The sequence below is a fragment of the Brachyhypopomus gauderio genome, chromosome 3 (genome assembly GCF_052324685.1).
Source record: "Brachyhypopomus gauderio isolate BG-103 chromosome 3, BGAUD_0.2, whole genome shotgun sequence".
Lineage (NCBI taxonomy): Eukaryota > Metazoa > Chordata > Actinopteri > Gymnotiformes > Hypopomidae > Brachyhypopomus > Brachyhypopomus gauderio.
In genome coordinates, this window is record NC_135213.1 from 1,305,091 (window position 1) to 1,328,145 (window position 23,055).

General features: G+C 42.4%; 3 protein-coding genes across 4 annotated transcripts in view; 1 reads left to right on the top strand and 2 right to left on the bottom strand.

The window, feature by feature from the left end:
- The window catches only part of LOC143509922 (NACHT, LRR and PYD domains-containing protein 3-like), a 54,963-nt gene extending 47,934 nt beyond the window's left edge, over positions 1–7,029 (bottom strand). The window contains exons 1-2 of one of the 2 annotated variants that reach the window (XM_076998809.1): positions 6,996–7,029; positions 5,179–5,329 (exon numbers count right to left, since the gene is read on the bottom strand). The gene's annotated coding sequence lies outside the window, so the exon portion shown is untranslated. Of the gene's footprint in view, positions 1–5,178; positions 5,330–6,757; positions 6,791–6,995 lie in introns of those variants that run through there. The other variant, XM_076998811.1, reaches the window with a different exon arrangement.
- A 72-nt stretch (positions 7,030–7,101) lies between these two features.
- Positions 7,102–11,990, top strand: LOC143509925 (uncharacterized). Its single transcript, XM_076998825.1, has 4 exons — positions 7,102–7,420; positions 8,115–8,414; positions 8,954–9,238; positions 9,871–11,990. The coding sequence occupies exons 1-4, from the start codon at positions 7,309–7,311 to the stop codon at positions 10,053–10,055; spliced, it is 882 nt and encodes a 293-aa protein (XP_076854940.1). The 5' UTR covers positions 7,102–7,308; the 3' UTR covers positions 10,056–11,990.
- Positions 11,991–14,000: 2,010 nt separating this feature from the next.
- The window catches only part of gak (cyclin G associated kinase), a 67,820-nt gene continuing 58,765 nt past the window's right edge, over positions 14,001–23,055 (bottom strand). Inside the window, 16 exon segments of the mRNA XM_076998826.1 lie at positions 14,001–16,219; positions 17,139–17,315; positions 17,519–17,667; positions 17,776–18,021; positions 18,393–18,479; positions 19,090–19,230; positions 19,760–19,900; positions 20,001–20,447; positions 20,520–20,690; positions 21,085–21,278; positions 21,400–21,424; positions 21,427–21,478; positions 21,767–21,884; positions 22,088–22,182; positions 22,184–22,240; positions 22,242–22,284. Of these exon segments, the coding sequence (XP_076854941.1) occupies positions 16,118–16,219; positions 17,139–17,315; positions 17,519–17,667; positions 17,776–18,021; positions 18,393–18,479; positions 19,090–19,230; positions 19,760–19,900; positions 20,001–20,447; positions 20,520–20,690; positions 21,085–21,278; positions 21,400–21,424; positions 21,427–21,478; positions 21,767–21,884; positions 22,088–22,182; positions 22,184–22,240; positions 22,242–22,284 (2,245 nt within the window). The 3' untranslated portion in view covers positions 14,001–16,117.

Genomic DNA, 23,055 nt, shown 5'->3' on the forward strand with positions numbered 1-23,055 from the left:
ATTGAGACTACAATTCTCACAGGCTCACCAAAATTGCACAATAGAAGATTGGTAAAATGTTGCCTGGTCTGATAAGTTTCGATTTCTGCCGCGACATTCGGATGGTAGGGTCAGAATTTGGTATCAACATGAAACAATGAAAGCATTGATACAGCCTTGTATCGACGGTTCATTCTGGTGGTGATGGTGCAATTGTGTGGGGGATATTTTCCTGGCACACTTTCGTTTTGTTAGGTCTACAGTTGGAGACCATACATAATATGGTTGCAAGGAGGGAATGCCTTTACAGTGCAGTCAGGAGAAAGTTGCCATGGATTTGAAGATCAGAGTTGAGGACTGCACTGACATCTCCCTTGCCCTGGGTGTGGAATACCCTAAGGGACTTAGAAAGATACTTGCATTCCTAGAAGCATTTGTTTTTAAAATGAAGGATGAGAGACTGATTCCAATTACATTGAAAATAGTATTAAATTTTCTGCATGAGTAGAGAATTGTCTAACAGTAGATGAGTTTACAGTAGGGTTTAATATTTTGTGCTGTTTTGGTGGTTGTTTTAATATAAATACATTTCTTGTGAGATGTGTCTCCTAATAACATCTAACAATATGTACAATAAGTGATCTTGATTTTGTTTTAATATATGCTAACTTGTGTATCTGCCTCCCAGTTGCAATGAAATGTGTGTGTTGCTTCAGTCAGTTTTAAAATATATTATCTAAGAAGTAAATTAATTGCTAGCAGAAAACTGCAGTCATATCATAGACTTGTAACTCCTAGTCAACTACACTTTGTGAAACCAACCTGTTCAGTTAGGAAGGAACACTGATTGTAAATCAATTTCACCTGCTGTTGTGCAAATGAAACAGAAAACAGGTAGAAATGAGAGGCAATTAGCAAGACACGCCCTGTAAAGGAATGGTTCTGCAGGTGGTGACCACAGACATTTTTACGATTGGCATTTGCCACAGAACACCAAGATTGGCAGATTCGCCATTGGCACCCTGTGCACGGATGAGTGCACTGAGCACATGTGACAGAGTCTGGAGACGCCATGGAGAACGTTCTGCTACCTGCAACATCCTCCAGCATGACCGGCTTGTTAGTGGGTCAGTAATGGTGTGTGGAGGCATTTCTTTGGAAGGCCGCACAGACCTCCATGTGCTAGCCAGAGGTACCCTGACTGCCGTTAGATACCAGGATGAGATCCTCAGACCCATTGTGAGACCATATGAATGAATTAATAAATGTTCAATTTATATAGCGCCTTTCAAGATACCCAAGGTCGCTTTACAATTTTAACACAGGTACAAATCTTACACAACCAATCACACACCGGCGAGAAGCGGCAGCCAATTGCGCACAGCGTTCTCTCTACTAGAATCCTCAGCCCCCTGGGGGACTGAATGGGGTGCAGGAAGGGGAGAGAGGACAGACCCTAGTGACAGAGCACCATCCACCACTGGGCATACAAGCACATACACATTCATGCACCGAGACTCAGACAACTGCTTTTTTTATTGAACATGAAGAGACACAGACACACTCAGGAAGAATTTGTCAGGGACTGTCAATTTACTTAACCTCCATGTTTTTGAACTGTGGGAGGAAACCGGAGACCTTGGAGGAAAACCACGCAGACACAGGGAGAACATGAAAACTCCACTCAGATAGGGACTTGAACCCAAGACCCCAGTGCTGAGAGGCAAACGTGCTAAAATAAAACATGCTAACATCATGTCTGGTTCCATCCACCAACACCACGTTGCACCACAGACTATACAAGTGTTGACTGATGCTTTAAGCCAGGTATGGGAGGAGATTCCTCAGGAGAACATCTGCCGCATCATCAGGAGGATGCCCAGGTGTTGTAGGGAGGTCATACAGCCACGCAGTGTTGTATAAAGTATTAGAGACCCATACTTGAGTAAAAGTACAAGTACGCTATAAAAAAATTGACTTGAGTAGAAGTTGAAGTGTTCTTTAAAAACTTTACTTAAGTAGAAGTACAGCAGTATTCAGCATTTTTTGTACTTAAGTATTGCAAGTAGTTTATTCTAAAATTTATTACTCAAGTACTGAAAGTAAAAAGTACAAGTATTGTGTTTTGAATTAATTAAAGAAAGCCATCAAAGTTTGATTATCAATTGTTTTTATATATCACTTACAAATCAAAGATGTCAAAGACCACAAATACAAGTGTTCTGTATGTACAAACAAGTAGCAACTTAACTGGGCTTAACACTTCATACACAAAAAACAGATAACACATGTCCCGATACGTCGTAGGTGTGACGCAGCAGTATAAGTTCGCCTTAATTTAGCTGAGAAAACGAGGTGTATTTTGGACATAAAATCCATCCATCGGATTCTAAGGGTGAGCCTACTGCCCTGCGTTTACCCTCAATAAATGTCCTTAACCTATAAAAACACTACACTATAAAAATGGACACATGATCCGTCAGCATGAAAAGAGACATGGATTACTGTAGCTAAAAACACAACTCAGCGTGACATCGCCTTTATGATTGCCAGCTAATGTTAAGTGAATACTGCAGCACGTCATGAACATAATTAGGTTAGTTAGCTAAGATATCTAACCTAACTAGCGCTTACTGACAGCTAAAGCTGGTGTGTCTTCTGTATGTTATATTTGTAACTTACATTGATGTGTTTCTTCAAGTTCGAAGGTGAATTTTTGAAGGCCAATATTTCACCCTCTTTAGGGAGGCAGAGATGGCACTTCATCCTATAGGAATTTACTTTCACTCCAAACGCAAACACTGTCTCTAGGTAGGGCCAGGGTGGTCTTCCTCATCCTCACCACAATCACTCGATGTTGATGGTGTGGAAGGTGCCAATATATGTACATTAAAACGCCAACAAGCTTATTATGCAGCACTTCTGCTGTTACCAAACACGGTACCATCTCTTTTAATGAGATATATGTGTATTTGTATAAATATGTAAATTAAGCTGAAGGTGCTGGAAAATACTGAAAATGGACCTTCAAAGTGCCGTACAAGTGCGTGAATTCCACCTTGTAACTTCGCACGCACAAAAAACGAGAGGTGCACGACCTCACGACGCGACCGCGCGCGTGGTCAACGCGCATGGGCGGAGTCACCGCGATTGCGTCATTTTTGCCACGCGGACCCTTGTGACAATCACGAAGTGTCAAGTGAACCTAGATTACGAAGCTCAAGTGTTCAGTGAAGGCAGCAGCAGAGTAAACGAGACGCGACCGGAACATGCACAGTTTTCTCATGAGACAGCCTGATCGCTTGACCAGGTAATAGCGCCAGCTAACATGTTTATAATTGTAACAAGTAACTATACAGCATGTAAAAAATGTATCGGAGTAAAAGTATTAAACTGATGGAAAATACGTAGTGAAGTAAAAGTGGAAGTAGGAGAAAAAAATAATACTCCAGTAAAGTACAGATACTGCATTTTAGTACTTAAGTACAGTAGTGAAGTAGTTCTACTTCGTTACTATACAACTCTGCAGCCACGTGAAGGCTACATACACTACACTACACTACAATTCTTGAGGAATTTCCACTGAAGATGCATTTTCAGATGTCATTTGATTTTCTACTTTGATTTTGCGTACAATTCCAAATCCAGACCTCCATGGGATGATAAATTTGATTTACATTGATCATTTGTTGTTATTTTGTTCTCAAGGCATTCCACTATGTGACATATATGTATGAAATGGCACAGAACGGTTGTTTAACTGATGGCATGTACGATCATTGTCACAGAATATTCAACCAACATTTAAGCACTTCTAGCATGACATTCAAACACTTCTAACATTGTCAGTGAACCACGGGTGTTTATGGGTAGTGATGGCTAATTGAATGTTATTTTACCATATTGCTATTGTGACGGTGCAAGGTATGCAGACTGACAGGCCCTGCCCTCATCAGAGAGGATGCTCGGTAATGTGTGGAGACTAGTTATTAACATTACGGTTAATGTGTTAATTGATGTGCAGTTATAATGTTTTTGAAAGTTATGGGGACATGGGAAACACGCTCGGGGATGCTGAAGTGTCTGATATGTAGACATTGACACCATCACTGTGATGTGAATGTGGCTGAGTGAGGTGGCTGTCAGCACAAGCAGAGGGTTGGAGGGAAATGAGTGGTGTATTGTAAATAAAACACATTTGCTGTTGAGAATGAGCTCCTCTTGTCAGACTCCTTTTCTCACGGGCGTGATACTATAAAACTGGATTTGGACAGCAATGGTCAGGCATGAAGTCTGCTACTAGTTAATGCTATCTAGCTAAATGTTACTTCAGTGCAAAATTCATGCCTTGGCATTAAACAAAACAACTGAAATACATTAACCTGCCTTGACACGCTAGTACAAAAAACAGATGATCAAAAGACTAAAGAAAAGAAACAGACAACAAAAATAAGCATGAACTCCGTGCTGTTCCCAAGTCACAAGAAGAGTCACAAATAAATACATACGTACATATGACAACAACACACAAAAGCTAACCACAGCACCAAAGACAAAGAAACAAGCCCATAAGTTGTAATGATAAGCAGAAAAAAACGAGACCACAAGAAAACCGCAAGGGACAACCAAAACACGGGGGAGAGAGCGCCCCCTGTCTTCTGTTCATGCAGCCTTTTATATAGTGTGATCCACAGGAGCCGTCCCATACACTCTTTCAAGGCGTGATGCACAGAAGCCACCCTGGATAAAGGTCACACACTGCAGCTAGAGGCCAGTAACTGTAGTGGAGGCTTCATCCTGTGCTTTAAACTACTGACATGGTGAAGTAACATATCCATTCTACACCAAACACCATCCACAATAATAAACTTAATAACCACAACGACATGTACAAGTCATTTATGTCCCAGTTCAGGTTACCACGTTAGCCATCACCTATTCCACAGTCACTCAGTTTAACATTTTTAACGTAATAACCCAGTAAGAAAGTGGAAAACACATGACATATAAATGGCCAGTGGAAACTGCAAACATTACTGAATGCTGAAACAGATGTAGAAATATAACAGTAGTCGATAATTCAAGTTAATTACATAATAGTCAAGAGCTTTCAGAAACACACACAAGGGAACAGTTACCTTTTTAATTTGCTCAGCATTTTCACCAATTCCATGCAAGAATAATTTCACACAATCTCACCTGAGAATCTCCAGTGTAGAGTTTGAACTCTTCAGTCCAGCACAGAGCTGCTCCACTCCTGCATCTTGCAAGTCACTGCGAGGGGTTTTATATTTGTAGAACTGATGAAAGACATTCGCATGAGTTTTCAGTGAGACCACACCCAGATAGTCTGCAAAGCAGGAGAAAAAACAGTTGACACCTTGGATTATGAAATTAGAGCATGTGAGCCAACACCTGAATCATACTGAAAAAATCCCATGCCAGTCAAACCTTGAACTTGCACTTCAGAGAGCTGAATTTGGGATTTTGAAGACCTCAAGGAGCAAATTCCACTCTAGATTTTAAGACTTGTCAAAGGCTGCATACATGCTGCTAATATCGGCCACAATTGTTGTGTTGTGGGGACTTGGCTTTCAGGCTACCAAATAAGGTCATTGAGCCTTAAGATACATTTTATAAAGTGTACAAAGTGTTGCTTTGGATTTTGCATCACAAATATTGCAGATAGACTTGCCTGTGCCATGTTTTGAAAAATGTAACCACCTATCATTGCTCCGACTGTGGGTGAATCTCAAAGGGTTAGGCAGCAATGTCTGTGTCTATGACAGCTTGTTGAGAAAATATTCTTTGCTTAGCACTAAATTTAGCAACAATATATTTTGCTTAGCAGTAAATTTGATATTAAAACTAGATACGAATGCTGCATAAGGTGCATTAATTTACAAAAGTATATTAATAAGCTTAGGGCCATTACAAAAGTTAAGCAGTATATTAGTGTGCACTCAGTAACGGAGATCATGATGGTCCACAGGAAGTTTGAACAATGGTCAGTCAAGCATGAAAAACAACTCCATATGTGGAATGGAAGATTACTGAAAGGGCAGGCAGATAGGAGGAGAATCAGCATAAGCTTGCAGTTTAGCAGTCATTTTCAGATCTCTGGTCTCTACCTCTTAGGGTGGGGAGCATAGGCTATACATGTTTTGTATTTGTGGGATCTCCTGATATATCTCAGTACAAATAAAAGTTTTTTGTTTGCTGTAGATTGGTCTGTTGTTTCTAATAATTTCCTTCTGCATCAACGAATACGCTGCACTGAGGTACTGAAGAGAAGTAGAAGCGCAACAAGCTCCATCCAGCACATCACAGTCATGGTACCATGGATTTTGAAGCAAAAACTAGTTGGCATAAAATGTCACTTCCAAAGCTGTTCACTATATTCCATGAACATCGAACATAAACAAGTCACTGAGTTGCTGTAACGCAGCTCGCGCTGCGGAGCTAGGAGGACACAAACGCGGAGGAGGGCGAGATTTATTAAGGGGAATTCCATAATCATAGTCGTACCAACAGGCACGGGTCAAAACGGGAGAGCCATCCAGATTGGTCAGATACAAGGGCATGACTTTACAGGTACAACGAAAACAACAAGGATGGGAAACTAAGAACAGACAAGAGCGGAACATGAGACAACACAGAGCACGAAATAATAAACTCACGAACTGGCAGCGAAATACAGAGCACAATGAACCACAATCGAACAAATAACCGACAATGGGCTAGGGATATATATATATATGGTCATATTGTTAACTACCCGACGCTCCAGCGAGGCGAGAGCTCGGGTCAGTGAAGCTATGAGTGCGGGATATTTCTGAACAGGCATCTCAACACAAGCCTTAAGAAAGCGAAAGACCCAGAGCACCTGACAAGTTGCTATAACAACAAACACAGCGCGTGAACCGCGAACGCTGCCAAACCGCGCTTTTAGGATTAAAGTTTTTAAACAGTTTCCGCTTTTTCTGTGGTTTAATTTTTGGGTGGAATAAATCTACCTGTTTCTGATATTGGGTGGGACACGTCCCCCCATCCCCCCACCCCCGGTTCCTACGCCAATACACAGACCCTTGTCATTTGTTTCCACGCCCATAAATCTGTTCTCACTTTCTTCATATGGGGGTTCTTTTGATCACGCCATTTCATATTTAACGTTTATTGGATTACTGCGGTCTCGCCACCAAAAACCTAGTGACATCATGACGAGTCCATCGAGAGCGTAGCGGTTGGATTCAAGAAGACAGGCAGCTAAATAATCTTGGGAGGCAGCTACGTTATCTTGGGAGGCAGCTAAATTATCTTGGTGTTTTAATGTCGTTTTATTGTCTTCTTTTCACTTGTTCCTGTTTCTTCAGAGATGTCCGTAACTTATATATATATATATGGACAGCCTTTTCGGGGCAGTACATCAGATTTCTATTTGGTAAGTGTATTCTAACTTATTATATAGGCAGTACTTTATCGACAATCTTAATCTTGGAAAACGTTATCCATCATCTGATCATCATTACCCACATCGCAGGTCGTGTTTACAACTTTATCAAACGCTTGCGTGCTATCTAGATAACTTTTAAACGGCTAACCGTGGAAGCAGCCCGTTTTTCCTTTTGTATACGTGACCGAGTGAGGTTGGGGGCTTTCTCCATATTGTGCATGTAACGGTGTCCACCTTGTTCCACCCATGCAAGTTAGAACGTTTGCCTTTTGGTTTGTAAAACTGCTTGTGATTAACTGTACAGTAAATCTTAGGTCTTTTAGCACTGAATTCAATGTTCAAATTTTAGATGGACATTTAGTTGTTTTCGCTACTTTTTTCAGTCTCCGTCTGTTTTATCTGGCTTGCTTGCGGGATAGATTTAATGCGTCGGATCTCATTTTAATTAAGTTGCCTTTAAAATATTTATGTAAATATGTCGTTCCTACACGCCAAGTTACGTTTAACTAGATAAACAAAACCAAAACCCAAATGTTATAACTTGTACAGGTCGAGTAAAGGCGATAACACAGCAGCAGACTAATGCGTAATGATTTTCACAAGCCTGTATTAGTCTGTATGCAAAACAGTAAATACATTGTCAAGCATTCAACGTTGGTGCTAACATTTCTTCCTGCTGCAGTTCTGGTGGGATCAGTTCTGGGATCTGAGCTGATGCCATGCACGCGCGTGGCGTTGAATGACTCTGCAACTCTAACCTGCACTGAGCAATGTGTGGGCGAGACGCAGTGGAAGAGGGGCAGAGACACAGTGGCCCAGTGTGGGCCAGACCCTCACACTGGTCTCCAGTTCACCTGTACGGCTGATCAAGAGAGAAGTTCCCTCACTGTCCCGCAGGTGAACTACTCCACCAGGGGGTACTACTACGTGTTCTGTGATGGCAGAGAAATGCCCCTCTGCAGACAGCTCCTCCAGCCTCTCCGTAAGTCCTCTGTCCGAAAGCTGCAGAAAGTCAAATTCGTTTGTAGTTTTATTTTGTTTTTTGAAGGCATTGTTTCCATACATTTTCTTCACAGAACTGATGTTTTATTGGTCCCAAAATTCTCTAATTTGTCTAGATTACTGCAACATTCAAAATAGGTCGCTAAATATCAGTTAAATATATAGTTAAAACTGCAACAAGCATTTGAGAACTGTGAGTGCTCTGTGATTGGTCAGATCTTCACCTCCCAGCTGCCCTCAGGTATTCTAGTGTTGGTCTTTTGTCTGTTTCTTTGTTCTTACTGGTCAGAGGTGGAAGTAGACCAGTACAGACTGGTCAGAGGTGGAGGTAGACCAGTACAGACTGGTCAGAGGTAGAGGTAGAAGAGCCCTATCCCCACCCCCAAATGTAGAACTCTCTCCCACAGTTCCTTTGCTATTTTAATGAAACATTTTACAAATCATGCTGCTGTCAATGTTTGAGGAGTTGTTATTATTTAGTCTTGAATGACACCTACAATACAATCTTTAATGTTTTAGCCGATCAGTCAACTCTTGCGCTGGAGGCTGGTCAGCACCTGCGAATGGACTTCCATACATCCGACCCGGTCATCGTAACAGTCAGGAAACATGGGAATTCTTCCAGCATGCAGGTCTGCACTGTGGATGGACGTGTCAAGCAGTGCCATCCTGACTATCAGGACAGAGTCCACATCCATGACAACACCTTCGTACTGATGGAGGTGATGCCCTCTGATAGTGGCAGCTACACTGTGAAGGAGAAGGAGGGAATCACTGTCAGCTTTTTCAATGTGACCGTCAAAGGTGTGTGATGTAACATTGACCAAACATAACTTTACTAATTTCTGTGATTTTCCAGTCTGCTCATTGAAGCAGTTTTTGACATACTCAACACCCATCTGTTATTATTGTTTGATGGGGTGTTGCATTCTCAATTGTTTTTCCAAGACATGTGTAGAGGGGAAACGTGCCCCTGAACCCCTGATTGGTGGATTCTTTCTGACTGCCTTGATTAGAGATATTAGACCCCTCTTGCTTTGTTTCTAATCTTAAACTGAATTTCAATTAATTAACTCAGTGTTTATAGCTATTTTGATGTCTGTGAATCTGAAGTTTGTTCTCATTATCACTGATAGGTCTCATGTTTTCTTAAGGATAATCACAGGAATGCCCACAAGCATCATATCTTTTTAGTAAGGCTAACTCAAATTGTTCCAGAATCATTGTATTAGAAAAATTGAGATCATGTGATATTTTATGACATTGCTCTCATTTTAAGGAGTCATGAGATCAAAATTCCTACCCATATAAGCCAAAGAACACATACTGTATATAACACATTTACAACTTAAATGGTAAACTCAACCCACCTTTCGTGGCTAAATCGGTGTTCATTAGATCTAACCCAACCCTCTGCTTGTCTGTTGTCCATGTAGGTATAAGCCAGAGCTACATATGGCATACAGGATACTGGGCAGGGTTTTGTCATGGAGCGACGGGTTTTGGCGTTGGAATGCTGGTTGTTGGTGTGCTCCTGGCCAAGTTCACCCTGCTACCCGTGTTTGGAAGAAGAGAGCTCAACCCTAGACGCAGCAATCAGGAGGGAAATGGTCTAATATAATACGTTATTAACCAATAATCACCTTTACACTCCTCAGGTTAGTTTAAAAGGCATTATCAAAACCAACAGTGGATTACTTTCAGGTTTTTGTGATATAAACTCAAAAATATTGATATGTAAAAGAATATTTAGATCAATCTCCTGGCACAGAAACTATAAACTATACAATTTTTAAAATGCTATGAAGCTATAGCTACAAAACTTCAATTCAGAATAAATTTGTGCTTCAGGATAATTTAAAAGCACAACTGTATAAACCCGTGTTTCAGGGTAATTCACCGCTACAAACACAGTGGCAGTAATAGCTTAACTACACTGAAGCTTTGTCCATGACCCAGGACATTTCTTCTGCAAATTAACCTATAAATAATAATGAAGACACATAGTGGAGAGAATGTGGTTAAACTAACAAGTCCTGCCCAACTCCAGTTCTCCTGCCTCAATTTCAGAAGTACTACTGCAGCATTCCAGGTCTGGCATTCAGTTTGGCTGTAGTTCAGCCAGCTGGAAGCCCAAACTCACTGTTTGGTTTGCTTAACAAAGTCCTGATTTAAACCAGCCTGAATTGTGTCTTGCCCTGATGACTGCAGTGCTGCCCTGCTGTTTTGCGCACTGTTCTTCATGTAGCCTGGTGTAAAATCAAATTTCCACTGCTCATGAAACCCTAAGCTGCTTTTAGGAAGTGGGTAGAGTATTTATTAAGATTTATGTTTTAAAGATCTGTTTAACGTAGTGTCATTTCAGCTGCATGTTTGGGAGAAAACATTAAGCTATAAAATATCTCTCTTCAGTGTTGTGTTAAATAAATTATCTTTCTATTGTTAAATGCATTATAATTGTAAAGCACTATAATATATATGTACCCTAGGTATATATAGGTAGGAGAATGATCTGCAAGACAGCAGGTCTCAAACATTATTTACATTTGAGGAGAAAGACTTGACAAAAGTGAGAGAATGTTCAATGGTGCTTACAATAGGACATATCAAGTGAAGTCAGCAGTACAGCAGTGAATAACTGGACCTAGACCTGTCACGATAACAACATTTTCAGAACGATATATTGTCCCAGAAATTATTGTGATAAACGATAATATTGTCATTTTAAAGTGCCATTATGGATTTTTTTTCTTGCTTCTGTGCTCCCCAAAGAAGCTTTAAGACAATGTGCCACAATAATAGGTCACGCAAGGTCGTGCACCTCTCGAATTTTGTAACTTCTCGCACGCCGTGCCTCAGCGCAATGAACAAAGTCATATTTGCAGGGTTCATACACCTTTATAAGGTGGAATTAAAGCACTTGTACATCACTTTAAAGGTCCATTTCAATATTTCCCAGCACGTTAAACTTAATGAAGTTAAATCTTTATACATATACTCCAAATAATTCGCTTTTTATCACATTATTTAATGGTTGTTTAAAAAACGCCCAATCTTAACGTCTTCACGTTCTCTCATGATTCGTCCTGGAATTACAAGAGGCTCATATTTGTTAACGAAATACAAGATAACTGTTCAGTCAGACAGCTATTTGTTGTGAAACGAACGAATTCCAGCACTTTTCAAACCTGAAACACAAAGCAACATTAAACTTCGTCAAGTAAATGTTAATTTCCCTGTTTTTGAGGTGTGTTTCTTCATACTACCACATATCTTTCGAACAACACTGCAAAGAAAAGCAAGTATAAACGCTTCCACTGTTCGCGGACGTTCGCGCGAGCTGGGCGGAGTCGCGCTACGGTCACTATAATAAACAACCATTAAATAATGTGATAAAAAGGGAATTGTTTCTAATCATTTCGAGTCCTATTAGCCTCAAATACGTTCCCAAGCTAACACATCTCCACCTGTGTGTGGAGGCACTGTTATTGACGCATACGCTCTCCGTGTACTGCACTCATTTCCTAACCAGTAGATGTCGCTCTCTGATCACAGATTCGTCTTCCCTTGGGGGGGGGGGGGGGGGGGGGGGGGGAGCAGCACTGTGTGGCTTTCTGAAATCTAACATAGTTGCGGTTTATTCTCATGTAAACAAATTTGCGTGGAAACCCAATTGCCAATTATCGACATCAGCAAAAATGATCGCGGTTAAAAATATTATTGTACGATAAGTCGATAATGTCATTATTGCGCCAGGCCTAACTGGACCATTAGCTCAGCAATACCAAGCCAGTACAACAGTGAATGACTGTGCCTCATGTGTTGGGGGAGAATCTGCCCGTGCCTCATGTGTTTGGGAGAATGTGCCCCTGTGCCTCATGCTGGGGAGAATCTGCCTGTATACCTCATATATTGGGGAGAATCTGGCCCTATGCCTCATATATATTTGGGGCAGTCATGGTCCTGTGGTAGGGAACTGGTCTTATGACCGGCTATGAGGCTATGACTGAGGTGCCCTTGAGCAAGGCACCTAACCCCAACTGCTCCCCGGGTGCTGGGCTAGGGCTGCCCACTGCTCAGGGCATGTGTGCACCACAGACCCCTAGTAATCACTAGTTTGTGTGTTCTAATTGCACAGATGGGTAAATGCGAAGGACAAATTTCGATTGCGGCGAACAATCACAATTGACAAATATGGTACATTTCATATATTGGAGAAAATCTGCTCCGGTGTGTAATAAGATTTTTTGCACATTTGTTTTACACATTTGTCTCATTTTGTTCAATATGATTATGGTACTCTGCTAAATGCTGTCTATGCTGGTCTTGTGTTTATTGCTAATTATGTTTACAAAGAGCTCAGGAAATTGTGGCCAATGATTTTGGAAATGAAGGAAGGAAATGAAGTGTAGTATTTCTTTTATATGACTCAGTGTGTTCAGTGTAGCACAAAACATTTTAAATAAATGAGTCTTTCAAAATTGTAATTGAGTTTTTTCTGACTTTTTCATAAATCGTTTTATCAGTTATAATCATATATAATGACTCATGTCATGAATGTTCTAATTTCACTTTTAACATAATTGTTGGGTCTGCTTTGTGTTTACACTTCATGTAATTACACCTTTTATTGCTTTTGCATATTAATGTTAGTATGTTTAATTTAAAATATTTAGTAAGTAATTAATAAAGCAGTAGAGTAATCCTGCTCTATTTTAAATCAATATGGACTTACTTTGCTTAGTACAGATTCCATAACTTTCTTGGTGCGAAGTATGAAGTAAAAGAACCATGGAGCTAGACTTTTATTTTGCATTTGATTACATTGTCATTTCTTCCGGGTCGGACCGCCAGCCTGCTGGCAGTCTTGTTCAATGAGCCAGTCTGTTTTCCTTATATGATCGGTCAAAACCGAGATGATTAGAGTGATCGGGGTGATTCGCAGATTGACAGTGTGGCTGACGGTTATATGTTTATCGGTAGAGCCGATCTCTGTTAGATTAATTGGCTTTGTAGCGCGAGACTGCATCTAGCCATCTAGTTTACTTTCAGTTTAGCTATAAATAACCTACAAGTAAGCTAGCTAGTTTAACATGTTTGGCTATAAATAATTTTCAGACGGCAGGTGTTGTCTAACTGTAATTACCAAGTCAATTCAATAAGATGTTTAGATTGGCTAGTTGGCCCGACAAAGAATACCCAGATAGCAAAATGCTATTTGGGTATCGGAATAGTTGTGGTCGATGATGGTTTGGCTACCCGAATAAAGCTGACTCCAGATGCTGAGACATGCTTTGCATAAACTGAGACCACAAAGAGACGAGCGAAGTTGCCAAATTATTTGTCTTTTAGATTCGTACGAGTGCACGGCTTAATGAAAGCGAATGATGCAGAAAGCAAATCACACTTCGAGTCTTAGTTCGCTACTTCTTATGTATATGAAGTAACCAGCGAGTTAAATAATATTTACATTAACCTCACAGTTCACACTTTACACGGCGAGACCACCACTAGGCCTGCACACACCACACGACCACGTTTGGTACTGGAATCAAAGGCCGACAAAGACGGTGTAGTGACGGTTTATTTGGGCGGGAAAAACAACAGTTGGAATGGGTGGTGCGAGGGGACATTTCAATAAGACCAACGACCAAGACGATGCGTTTAACGTTCATAGAAAATAATAGAAAACAAAAGGCCCTGAATGACTTGAGTCACTATGAAAAAATAAGGAGACTTCTCCTTTAGCAAAATATAACATTATTTTACAGTGCTTTTGCACTCAATGTGAGAATAACACAAGACATTTCCAAAAGCTAATGCAGTCATTTAGACCCAAAGTCAAGATTGTTAGCCCACTCCATAATATTTACACACCACGCCAGTAGGACTATACAGTTTGACCAAGAGAAAATGTCATATTTCATTTAGTGATCATAACAAGACTTTACTTGATGCCAGTCTCCTGGAACGTGATGGACATGGCAGCATCACTGATCTTCTGCCCGTTCTATTCAATGAAGTATTGTCCAGTCATCCAACAGAAATGTTTCTGACAACACCCCTCTTGAAAAACATCTTGAAATACTGAAACAGATTAAGACTCCTGAAGACCAGTTCCACTGCATTATTGCCTACACATCAAAAAGTGGGTATCCCAACATATTTAACCATCCTGGACTTTTTCCTTTTTTGGTTAATAGTGCTTATTAAAATCCTGTGCAGTCCTGAACTACACTTACCCACCTAATCACAAAGTAGTATCACAAGCACCCTGTGTAGTTTTTACCATACCAGACTACCTCCACATCTGTTTTTATGAGGATGGTTATCAAATTTTGCAATACTGAAAATATCCTTCAGCAGTTGAGGTTTGCTCACATCAAATTATTTACCTCATGGGTAATGTTTTTGTCATCATAGCAAAAGTTTCTCTTGCCCTGTGTTAAACTCAGTAAGTTCGTTAAATCAGTAACTTCTATAATCTCTCTAGCATGATTCTGATTGGGATTTTCCACTACTGCTCTGGATGAGAAAGCATGACTGCAGTCCAGTGTCCTACACCCCAGGGATGCCATGCAGGACCAGAAATTGGTCAACGTTTTATGATTGGTCATTTAGGTGAAGAAAAAAAACATAATTCAAGTAAAAGTGTTACATAAAATAATGCCATTTTCTATTAAGGGTTCTTATTTTATGTGATAATATAAAGAAGAATGTTATGTTCCCAAACAGCCAGTACAGAACATTTAAAGCACATTCATGTCTGTAGATGCTTTGGAATGATTTCAGCTTTGCAGACTTCGTTTTGTCCAAGCACACATTCTATATATTAGTCTTTCTGTTCTCAGCTATTAGTCACCCAGTGCTTCTCTCTCAACAATAAATACGACAAACACTTATGATTGGTCCAACAAATGCGAATTCAGGTTCTAGAGTTCTGAGGCACTCTAGAACAGAAGCAAAGTTTAGTTTAGCTGTGTGGATTTAAAGCAGGATTACATTGTTCTAGGTGCATCAAAATCATCTGAACAGCCAAAATCAAGCCCTGACCCACAGAGCTCCAGAGATACATTCACTTGTGCATGTACAACACACACACACACACACACACGAACGAGAGAGAGAGCTTAGCTTAGATGATGTACTAATTTGCAATGATTAACAAATAACAACCAAAAGACAACACAAAATGAAGATAAAAAAGGATATGAAAATAAAGAAGATGGAGAAGAAGAAAGCTGGATTTCTTCATGTTTGTTCCTATCCATCCAGAGTGCTCCGCCTTCAGCGTGGAGACGCAGTGCTAGGAGCAGGCTACTTTCTCAAATGAGTGTGTATGTCCACAGACCATCCCTCTCTCTCTCTCCCTCACACACACACACACACACACACACGGCAGGGAGATGGTGTGGTCCCTTGTTTGGGTAAAGCGTAGTCTGACAGGTGCTGGCTCCGCTGGGTAGACAACAGTTTATCACTACGACACCCCCATCAGCACCGGAGTCCCACTCTCAGGAGAGAGGGAACAATCCACGGCCTCCTCCGATTGTCTCAGTCTGACAACTTCACTCTTCTCCCTCTCTCTGCTGCTGTGTGCAGGGCGGAGGCAGTGAGGGGGGGGGGGGGGGGGGGGTGGAGAACTTGCCCGGGAACCTCAGCCCGGGAGCCCAGCGGGCCTGCTCAGAACAGCGCTTTGGCTCCTTGGTTCTCAAACTCGGACCAGGCGTCACTGAGCTCCATGAAGATCATCTTTGCATACTGCTCATACGGCTGCCCTGTGGCCTGCGGAACACCACCACAAAACCATTAGCAGGTCTTAATAAACATCACAGATGCATTAGCAGGGTTTAATAAACACCACAGTCTCTTTAACAGGGATTAATAACATTTAAACCACATTTATGTCTGGAAGATGTTTTGGAATGACTAACTTTGCAGGATTAGTTCTGTCCAAGCACCCACATTCTATAAATTGTCTTTCAGTTTTCAAATATTATGTCACCAGTGCAACTATTTGCACTGCAGTCATTTAAAAGTATTAGCAGACACTGCAGGCTCACTAAAAACCTTAAAAAACACAAACACTAGGGGTAGTGACATAGGTTAAAAACCTTATATACAGTGAGAGATGATACTGAGAGATGATAAACTACTACATTGTTAACAATGTTAACACTGTAGTAGTGTTGTAGCACATTACTGTAATATTCCTATACTGATGTAGTATAGTACTGCAGTTATGCAATAATGTAGCTATAGAATACCACAGCAGTATTAGTGTTGTCCTGTAATATTGACAAACTGTAGTAATGTTGTAATGTAATTCGTCTCGCTTATCTACATTGGCGCCCAAACAACCCTGAAGGTTGTCGTCTTGGTTACCTGCTCCTTCCCCCACATAGAGACTGTAGAGGACGCTCCTCGCCCTCCACCGCAAACTTTGACACAAAAACTGAGCACCAGACCTCTGGCTCCCCCCTCCCCCCTCTAGATGAATCACGCCTCTCACTGCTTGACTGTCTGTGCCTCAATGCTTGTATGTGCTAAGGGGATTTCTTGCATGCTCACAGACTGTTGTCCTGTTGCGAGAATAATCTCTGATCATATTTGTTGTATCTCCTCCTGATGTTTATCTCTTTATGTTTCTCCCCCCACTCTGTGAACAGCGGTGCGTTTCTGACGTGAAGCCTGTGTCTCTCACCTTGTCTGGGTGCACCACCAGCACGGCCTTCCTGTAGTACTTCTTCACCTGCTCTGGGGTGACCAGGTCAGCCATGTTGACGGGCTTCCAACGGGTCTCCCCTTCCCACAGCACCGTGTGCAGCGTGGAGATCAGCGCCCGGATGTTACGCTCCTTCCCCTCGATCCACTCCAGGATCTAACACACGCACACACACACACACACACACACACACACACACACACACACACACACGTACGCACGCACATACAAGAGAGAGAAGAGCATTGTTTCTGTACCTGTAGTCTGAGAAGGTTCCTGTTATCATATGAGAGAGAGAGAGAGAGAGAGAGAGAGAGAGAGAGAGAGAGAGAGAGAGAGTATATGAGTGGACCCTGTACCTGTAGTTTGAGAGGGTCCATATCTTTAGAATACTCCTGCTTACGCATCTCAGCAATGGTACGAGGCCCCTTCTTATCCACTTTAGATGAGAAGCCCTGTTTGGACAGTAGGTCCTCAAAGTCATCCTCTTTCACCTTGGGCTTTGGGCCTGAGACACACACACACACACACACACACACACACACACACACACCACAGCATTAGTGTTTGAGAGTGTGTGTGTGTATAGGTAGAGCCAGCAGGGGTGTGTCTTTACCAAAGCCTGGCCCCCTGATGCCCCTCTCCTCTCGTCCTCCAATCACACTGAAGTTGAGGTTGTAGTTAGGCTTTGCTGGTTGGCTGCTTGGGGGTTTAGGGGTGGAACTTGGGGGCATCCAGGCCTTGCTGGAGGTGGCTGAGGCTGGCCGAGGTTGCTGCCATGGCTGGGATGTGCTCTTAGAGCCTCCAGCAGGGGGCGCTGCTTTAAACCCAGAGCCTGAGAAACCACTGCTGGAGGGGCCTGCTGGCACAGAGGAAGAAAGATGAGCAGAGATATCATGGCGGAATCCGAAATGCCGTACTTGCCGTACTTCAGTACACCAAAGCAGTATGGTAACAGGTAGTATGTCCGAGGTTATGAAAACTGCCCAGTCGCCTACTGAAAGAACGTACATTTTTAACAGTTGAGCAGAAAGTACTGCATTGAAATATAGTGCCTATTGCGTAAATACAGCATTTCGGATTCAGCCCATGTCTGCTGGGGCTAAGGGGATAGCTAATGCCTGTGTGTGTGTGCGTGTGTGTGTGTGTGTGTGTGTGTGTGTGTGTGTGTGTGTGGGTGTGTGTGTGTGTGTGTGTGGCAGGAGGTATTGCTGCAGCACAGGTAGTTCTGACCTGGGAGGGTGGAGCCCAAGTTACCCAGATCAGCGAAGGGGTCAAAACTCTGGGACTTGGCCTTCGAGATGGAGGCAGAGCCAGGAGCTACAACACACACACGCATGCAAATACACTTAATAAATGTATATATATCAACATGTTTGTACGTTTACATTTACGATATAAACACACATGTTTATAAATATCATACAGCATCAGTAAAACTCAAGCAGCATTCATTGTGTGATCTCTTGATTGGCTGAGGGGCACACACACATACACGTCACTGACTGAAGCAGTGATGACCAGTACAGGCAGGCTGGTTAAGAGTAGGGGTCCTGCCAGGTGCAGCCCCGTAGAGGTGGAACAATACATCGCTTCTAAAAACTGCAACACGATTCTGTCGATTAATGTGAACACGCTTGGATAAGGTTTATTGATAACCAGGAAAAGCCAAAGAAACCATTGCCTGATTGATCTGTATCAGTTGGAGGAACATGAAATGTAGAGCTGCACTTATTACATTATGGATCTACTGATTACCAACACAAGATGACTTGCTGGGATTTTCAGATGGGACGTGCTGCAGTGAGAGGATTTGTTGACAATGGTTGGTTAAAGTATTATTTATGACTAAAAGCTGGTTTGCTGGCATTAGCAGACTGGCTGTGCTGCAATCAGATGATTGGTTGACATTGATTGAATGACTGATTACCAGTATAAGCGGGTTTGCCAGCATTAGCAGGCATGCTAGCAGCAGAACTGGGGGCTCTGGGGTTCCAGTTATCCCAACCACCCAGCAGATCAGGCTGACTCATCGATGATGTCATCTTAGGCACCTCACCCGCTATTTTATCTATTCAATCACACCAATCACCACACACAGCAAAGATTAACATCACCACGAACACTGAAGATTACAGATCACCACCACCACACACAGCAAAGATTAACATCAACACACACCTTAAAATTATTCATAAATCAAGCAGAAGCATCTATAAGCTTGCAGCACTAGCATGAACAAGACTTTTAAAAAATTATCATTTGAAGGAAATGTCTGAAATGTGTGTGTGTGCTTTTGTTTTTTTTTTTTTTAGGACAAAAATGTAGGAAAAATCAGAGGAGAAATAATCTGTTTTACCAGGATCAGCAAAATTATCCCGACAAAGCTGGACCATATGGACCATAGATCTTTTTTGGTTGGGTCAGATTGAGATGTACATACGCAATATACGTTACTACATAAATAACATCTAAACTGGTGTGGGTTGGTGTGTGGAGGGTCTAAGGTGGTGTGGGTTGGTGTGTGGAGATTCTAAGGTGGTGTGGGTTGGTGTGTGGAGGGTCTAAGGTGGTGTGAGTTGGTGTGTGGAGGGTCTTACGGAGGTTGAAGAGGCTGGAGTTGGAGGCTGGTGCTGGAACTTTGAAACTGCTGCTGCTTTCTGACCCAAGCAGGTCGCCAAAAGGGTCTGACCCTGCCGTGACCTCTGACCCCATACCAAAGGGATCAAACAGGTCATTTACTACAGAGACAGGGAGATATTCAGTTCTAGTGTGGAGGTTTGTACATTCACATGAATTCTGTGAAAAGACATAAATGCACACATGCACACACAGTCTTACCCTTAGTAGAAGTAGCAGCATTAGGGGCAATACTGGCACCAGTGGCAGTAGGGGCAGTAGAAGGTTGGTTGGGTGTGTTTGTGAAGAACAGATCCTCCGTTTCCTCTGTGTTGGAGGAGGTAGGGCCAGATGCAAACAGGTCATTCAGAAGATCACTGTTACTGGAACATGTCTTCAGTCCTGTTTCCATGGCAACAGCTGATTGAGAGGTCACAGGTGGAAGGCTGGGGTCAGAGTTCAGGCCAAGGAGGTCCTCGGTGTCCGGCTGCGGCTCAGCAGGGGAGACAGCAAACTCAGCCTCAAACAGAGGCTCGCTGGGGTCACGTGACAGGGACCCGTCCACGGGGGCGGAGTAAGAAACAGACTCCTCCTCTGAGCCTCCGCCACTCATATCCTCCTGGTCCTCCTCCGACATGTTCTCTGGGTGACTGGACAGCCCACGGGCATCTGAGGAAGGGAATAGTCATGAGCCTCACGCACTTACAACAGTAATATGTGAGGAGAGAGCAGAGTGCATACCCTCCCAGTCCAGCGTCTGGAAGAAGTTGTTGGCGTTGGTATCTGTGCTGACGCTGGGTGGGGATGGAGTCCGGGTCTCCGCCCCCTGGCCATCAGGAGCACAGTCCGGTGGGGGGCATTCGGAGTCGCAGAATCCCATAGAACCAGGTTGTCTCGGGAGTTCTGGCTTACCTGGAAAGACAACGAGGAGATGAGTGGAGACAGAGGGAGACAGGTGTGAGAAAAGGAGAGACAGAAGGAGACAGGCAGGAGAAGTGGAGAGACAGGCAGTAGATGAGGGGAGACAGAGGGAGACAGGTGTGAGAAAAGGGGAGAAAGGAAGGAGACAAGCGGGAGATAGAGAGAGACAGAAGGATACAGGGTGAGACGGACCGGAAAGCCGGAATCAAAAAGATCAGTGAATAAACAAACATATTTCAATAAAAAAAAAAACCCTATGAAAACCTTTACAACATTAAATCAAACCTCCAGTACTCTGCCTGACAACCCACAACCTATGTGTAATTTTATTCATTTTATTAATTTATAATCACTAATTACATCCATTTTGAAAGGCTTTACACACCGAACTTGGCAAGGATCTCCTGCTGTTCATCTCGGCTGGAGAAAAGGATCTTGGGATTGAGGCCTTTGGTGGAGAAGTTCTCCCAGGGCGGTGTCTTGTTGCTAGGGCGATCAGGAGGCTCCACCTCTACATCCAAATGTACCTGGAACAGGTCAGGATACTTCTCCTGGATGTCACACGCATCCAGATCATACCTGCACGCGCACACACACACATACTGTTAAAGCCCATGAACAGTGGTTTGGATGTGTGAGTACTGGCTGTGCTGCACACAGGCAGTTGGGTTCCTGAGGCAGATCTCCAGTCTCCACTCACTTAGCAAACTTCACAGTGGTCGCGTACGCGGCACAAAACCTGTGTGGAACTGGATCTGGCACATCTTCATGGAAGCCATCTAAACAAGACACATGCAGTCAAACACACACACACACACACACACACACACACACACTATAATGTGTAGATATAAAAATGCAAAGTATGAGAGGTCTGTGTGGGTATGTGTGTGCGCATCTGTGAGAGGTGTGTGTGGTGGGTATGTGTGTGTCTGAGAGGTGTGTTGGTATGTCTGTGTGTCTGTGAGAGGTGTTTGGACATGTGTGTGTGTGGGTATGTTGTATAGTATATGTGGTTGGTGTTGTGTGTGTATAATATATGTGGTGTGTGTGTGTGTGGTTCATGCCTTGGCCTGCAGGCGTCCCCCGAGGGTGGAGCGGGCGTGGTAGATGACCACCAACACGTCTCCTTGCACAGTCACATTCAGAGGAATTTCCGCCCTGCCATCCTCCATCTTAAAATCCCTAAACACACACACACACACACACACACACACACACACACACACACACACACACACACACACACACACACACACACACACACACACACACACACACACACACACACATTCATGTACTGTAGAGCCCCAGCACACATTAGGACCAGTGGTGCACATCTGTATTCAGCTCTCATACCAGCTCAAAAAGGAAACAACGTGACTTACTTCATCCTATCATACTCTTGGGAGGTGGTTGCTACTCGCTCGTCGCCAACGTAAACCTCACAGAACGGCCGGCAACCATTTCGCTGCTTGTTAAAAGAGTGGCACGGGTGTCATGACAACGGAGCGGATCAGTATGGGTTTGCTGTGGGGGAATTATGGGCTCCTCTGCCATCATGTCACACATGTACTCGATATACCTGCAACAATCAATCAATAATCAATACATCACACATGTACTCGATATCGTTCAGCAATCAATACAGCACACACATTCAATATACTTTCATCAATCATCACACACATATCTACTCAACATATCTGCAAATATTAATCAATATGTCAATACATCACACACACACATGCAATAATTAATAATAAATACAATACGTATTCAATATACTTGCAACATTGAATAATCAATACATCACTCACACAAACTCAATATACATTCGTCACACACACATGCAACAATCAAACCATCACACACACAGAATATACCTGCAACAATCAATCACCCACACACACACACACACACACTCAATATACCTGTAACAATCAATACTTCACACACACATCCTCAATATATCTGCAATCAATAAATCACACTTATACTCAATATACCCACAACAATGAATAATCAACCAATAATCAATACCTCACACACATACTCAATATACCTGCAATCTATCAATAATCAATACATCTCACACTTGTACTTGGTATACCTGTAACAGTCCAATATCATCTATAATCAAAACACCTCACACATGTACACAATATACGTAGAATAAACAAAAAAAAAATCAACACACCTCAGATGTTGTTAATATACCTACAATAAGCAATCGGTAATCAAAAGTAATCTTGACGTAATCATACACATGTATCAAATATATAAAGTGCAGTCAGTGATCTACCAGCAGGTGGTGCAAGAAGGCCATCACAGGCAAACCTTTGATCACTCACCA

What these genes read in the sequence shown, in the direction of transcription:
- LOC143509925 (XM_076998825.1), top strand. Translation starts at nt 7,309, where the DNA reads ATGTCGTTTTATTGTCTTCTTTTCACTTGTTCCTGTTTCTTCAGAGAT. An exon ending in GTACATCAGATTTCTATTTG is followed by an intron (nt 7,421 to 8,114) that starts GTAAGTGTATTC and finishes TTCCTGCTGCAG; the next exon opens with TTCTGGTGGGATCAGTTCTG. An exon ending in TTTCAATGTGACCGTCAAAG is followed by an intron (nt 9,239 to 9,870) that starts GTGTGTGATGTA and finishes TTGTCCATGTAG; the next exon opens with GTATAAGCCAGAGCTACATA.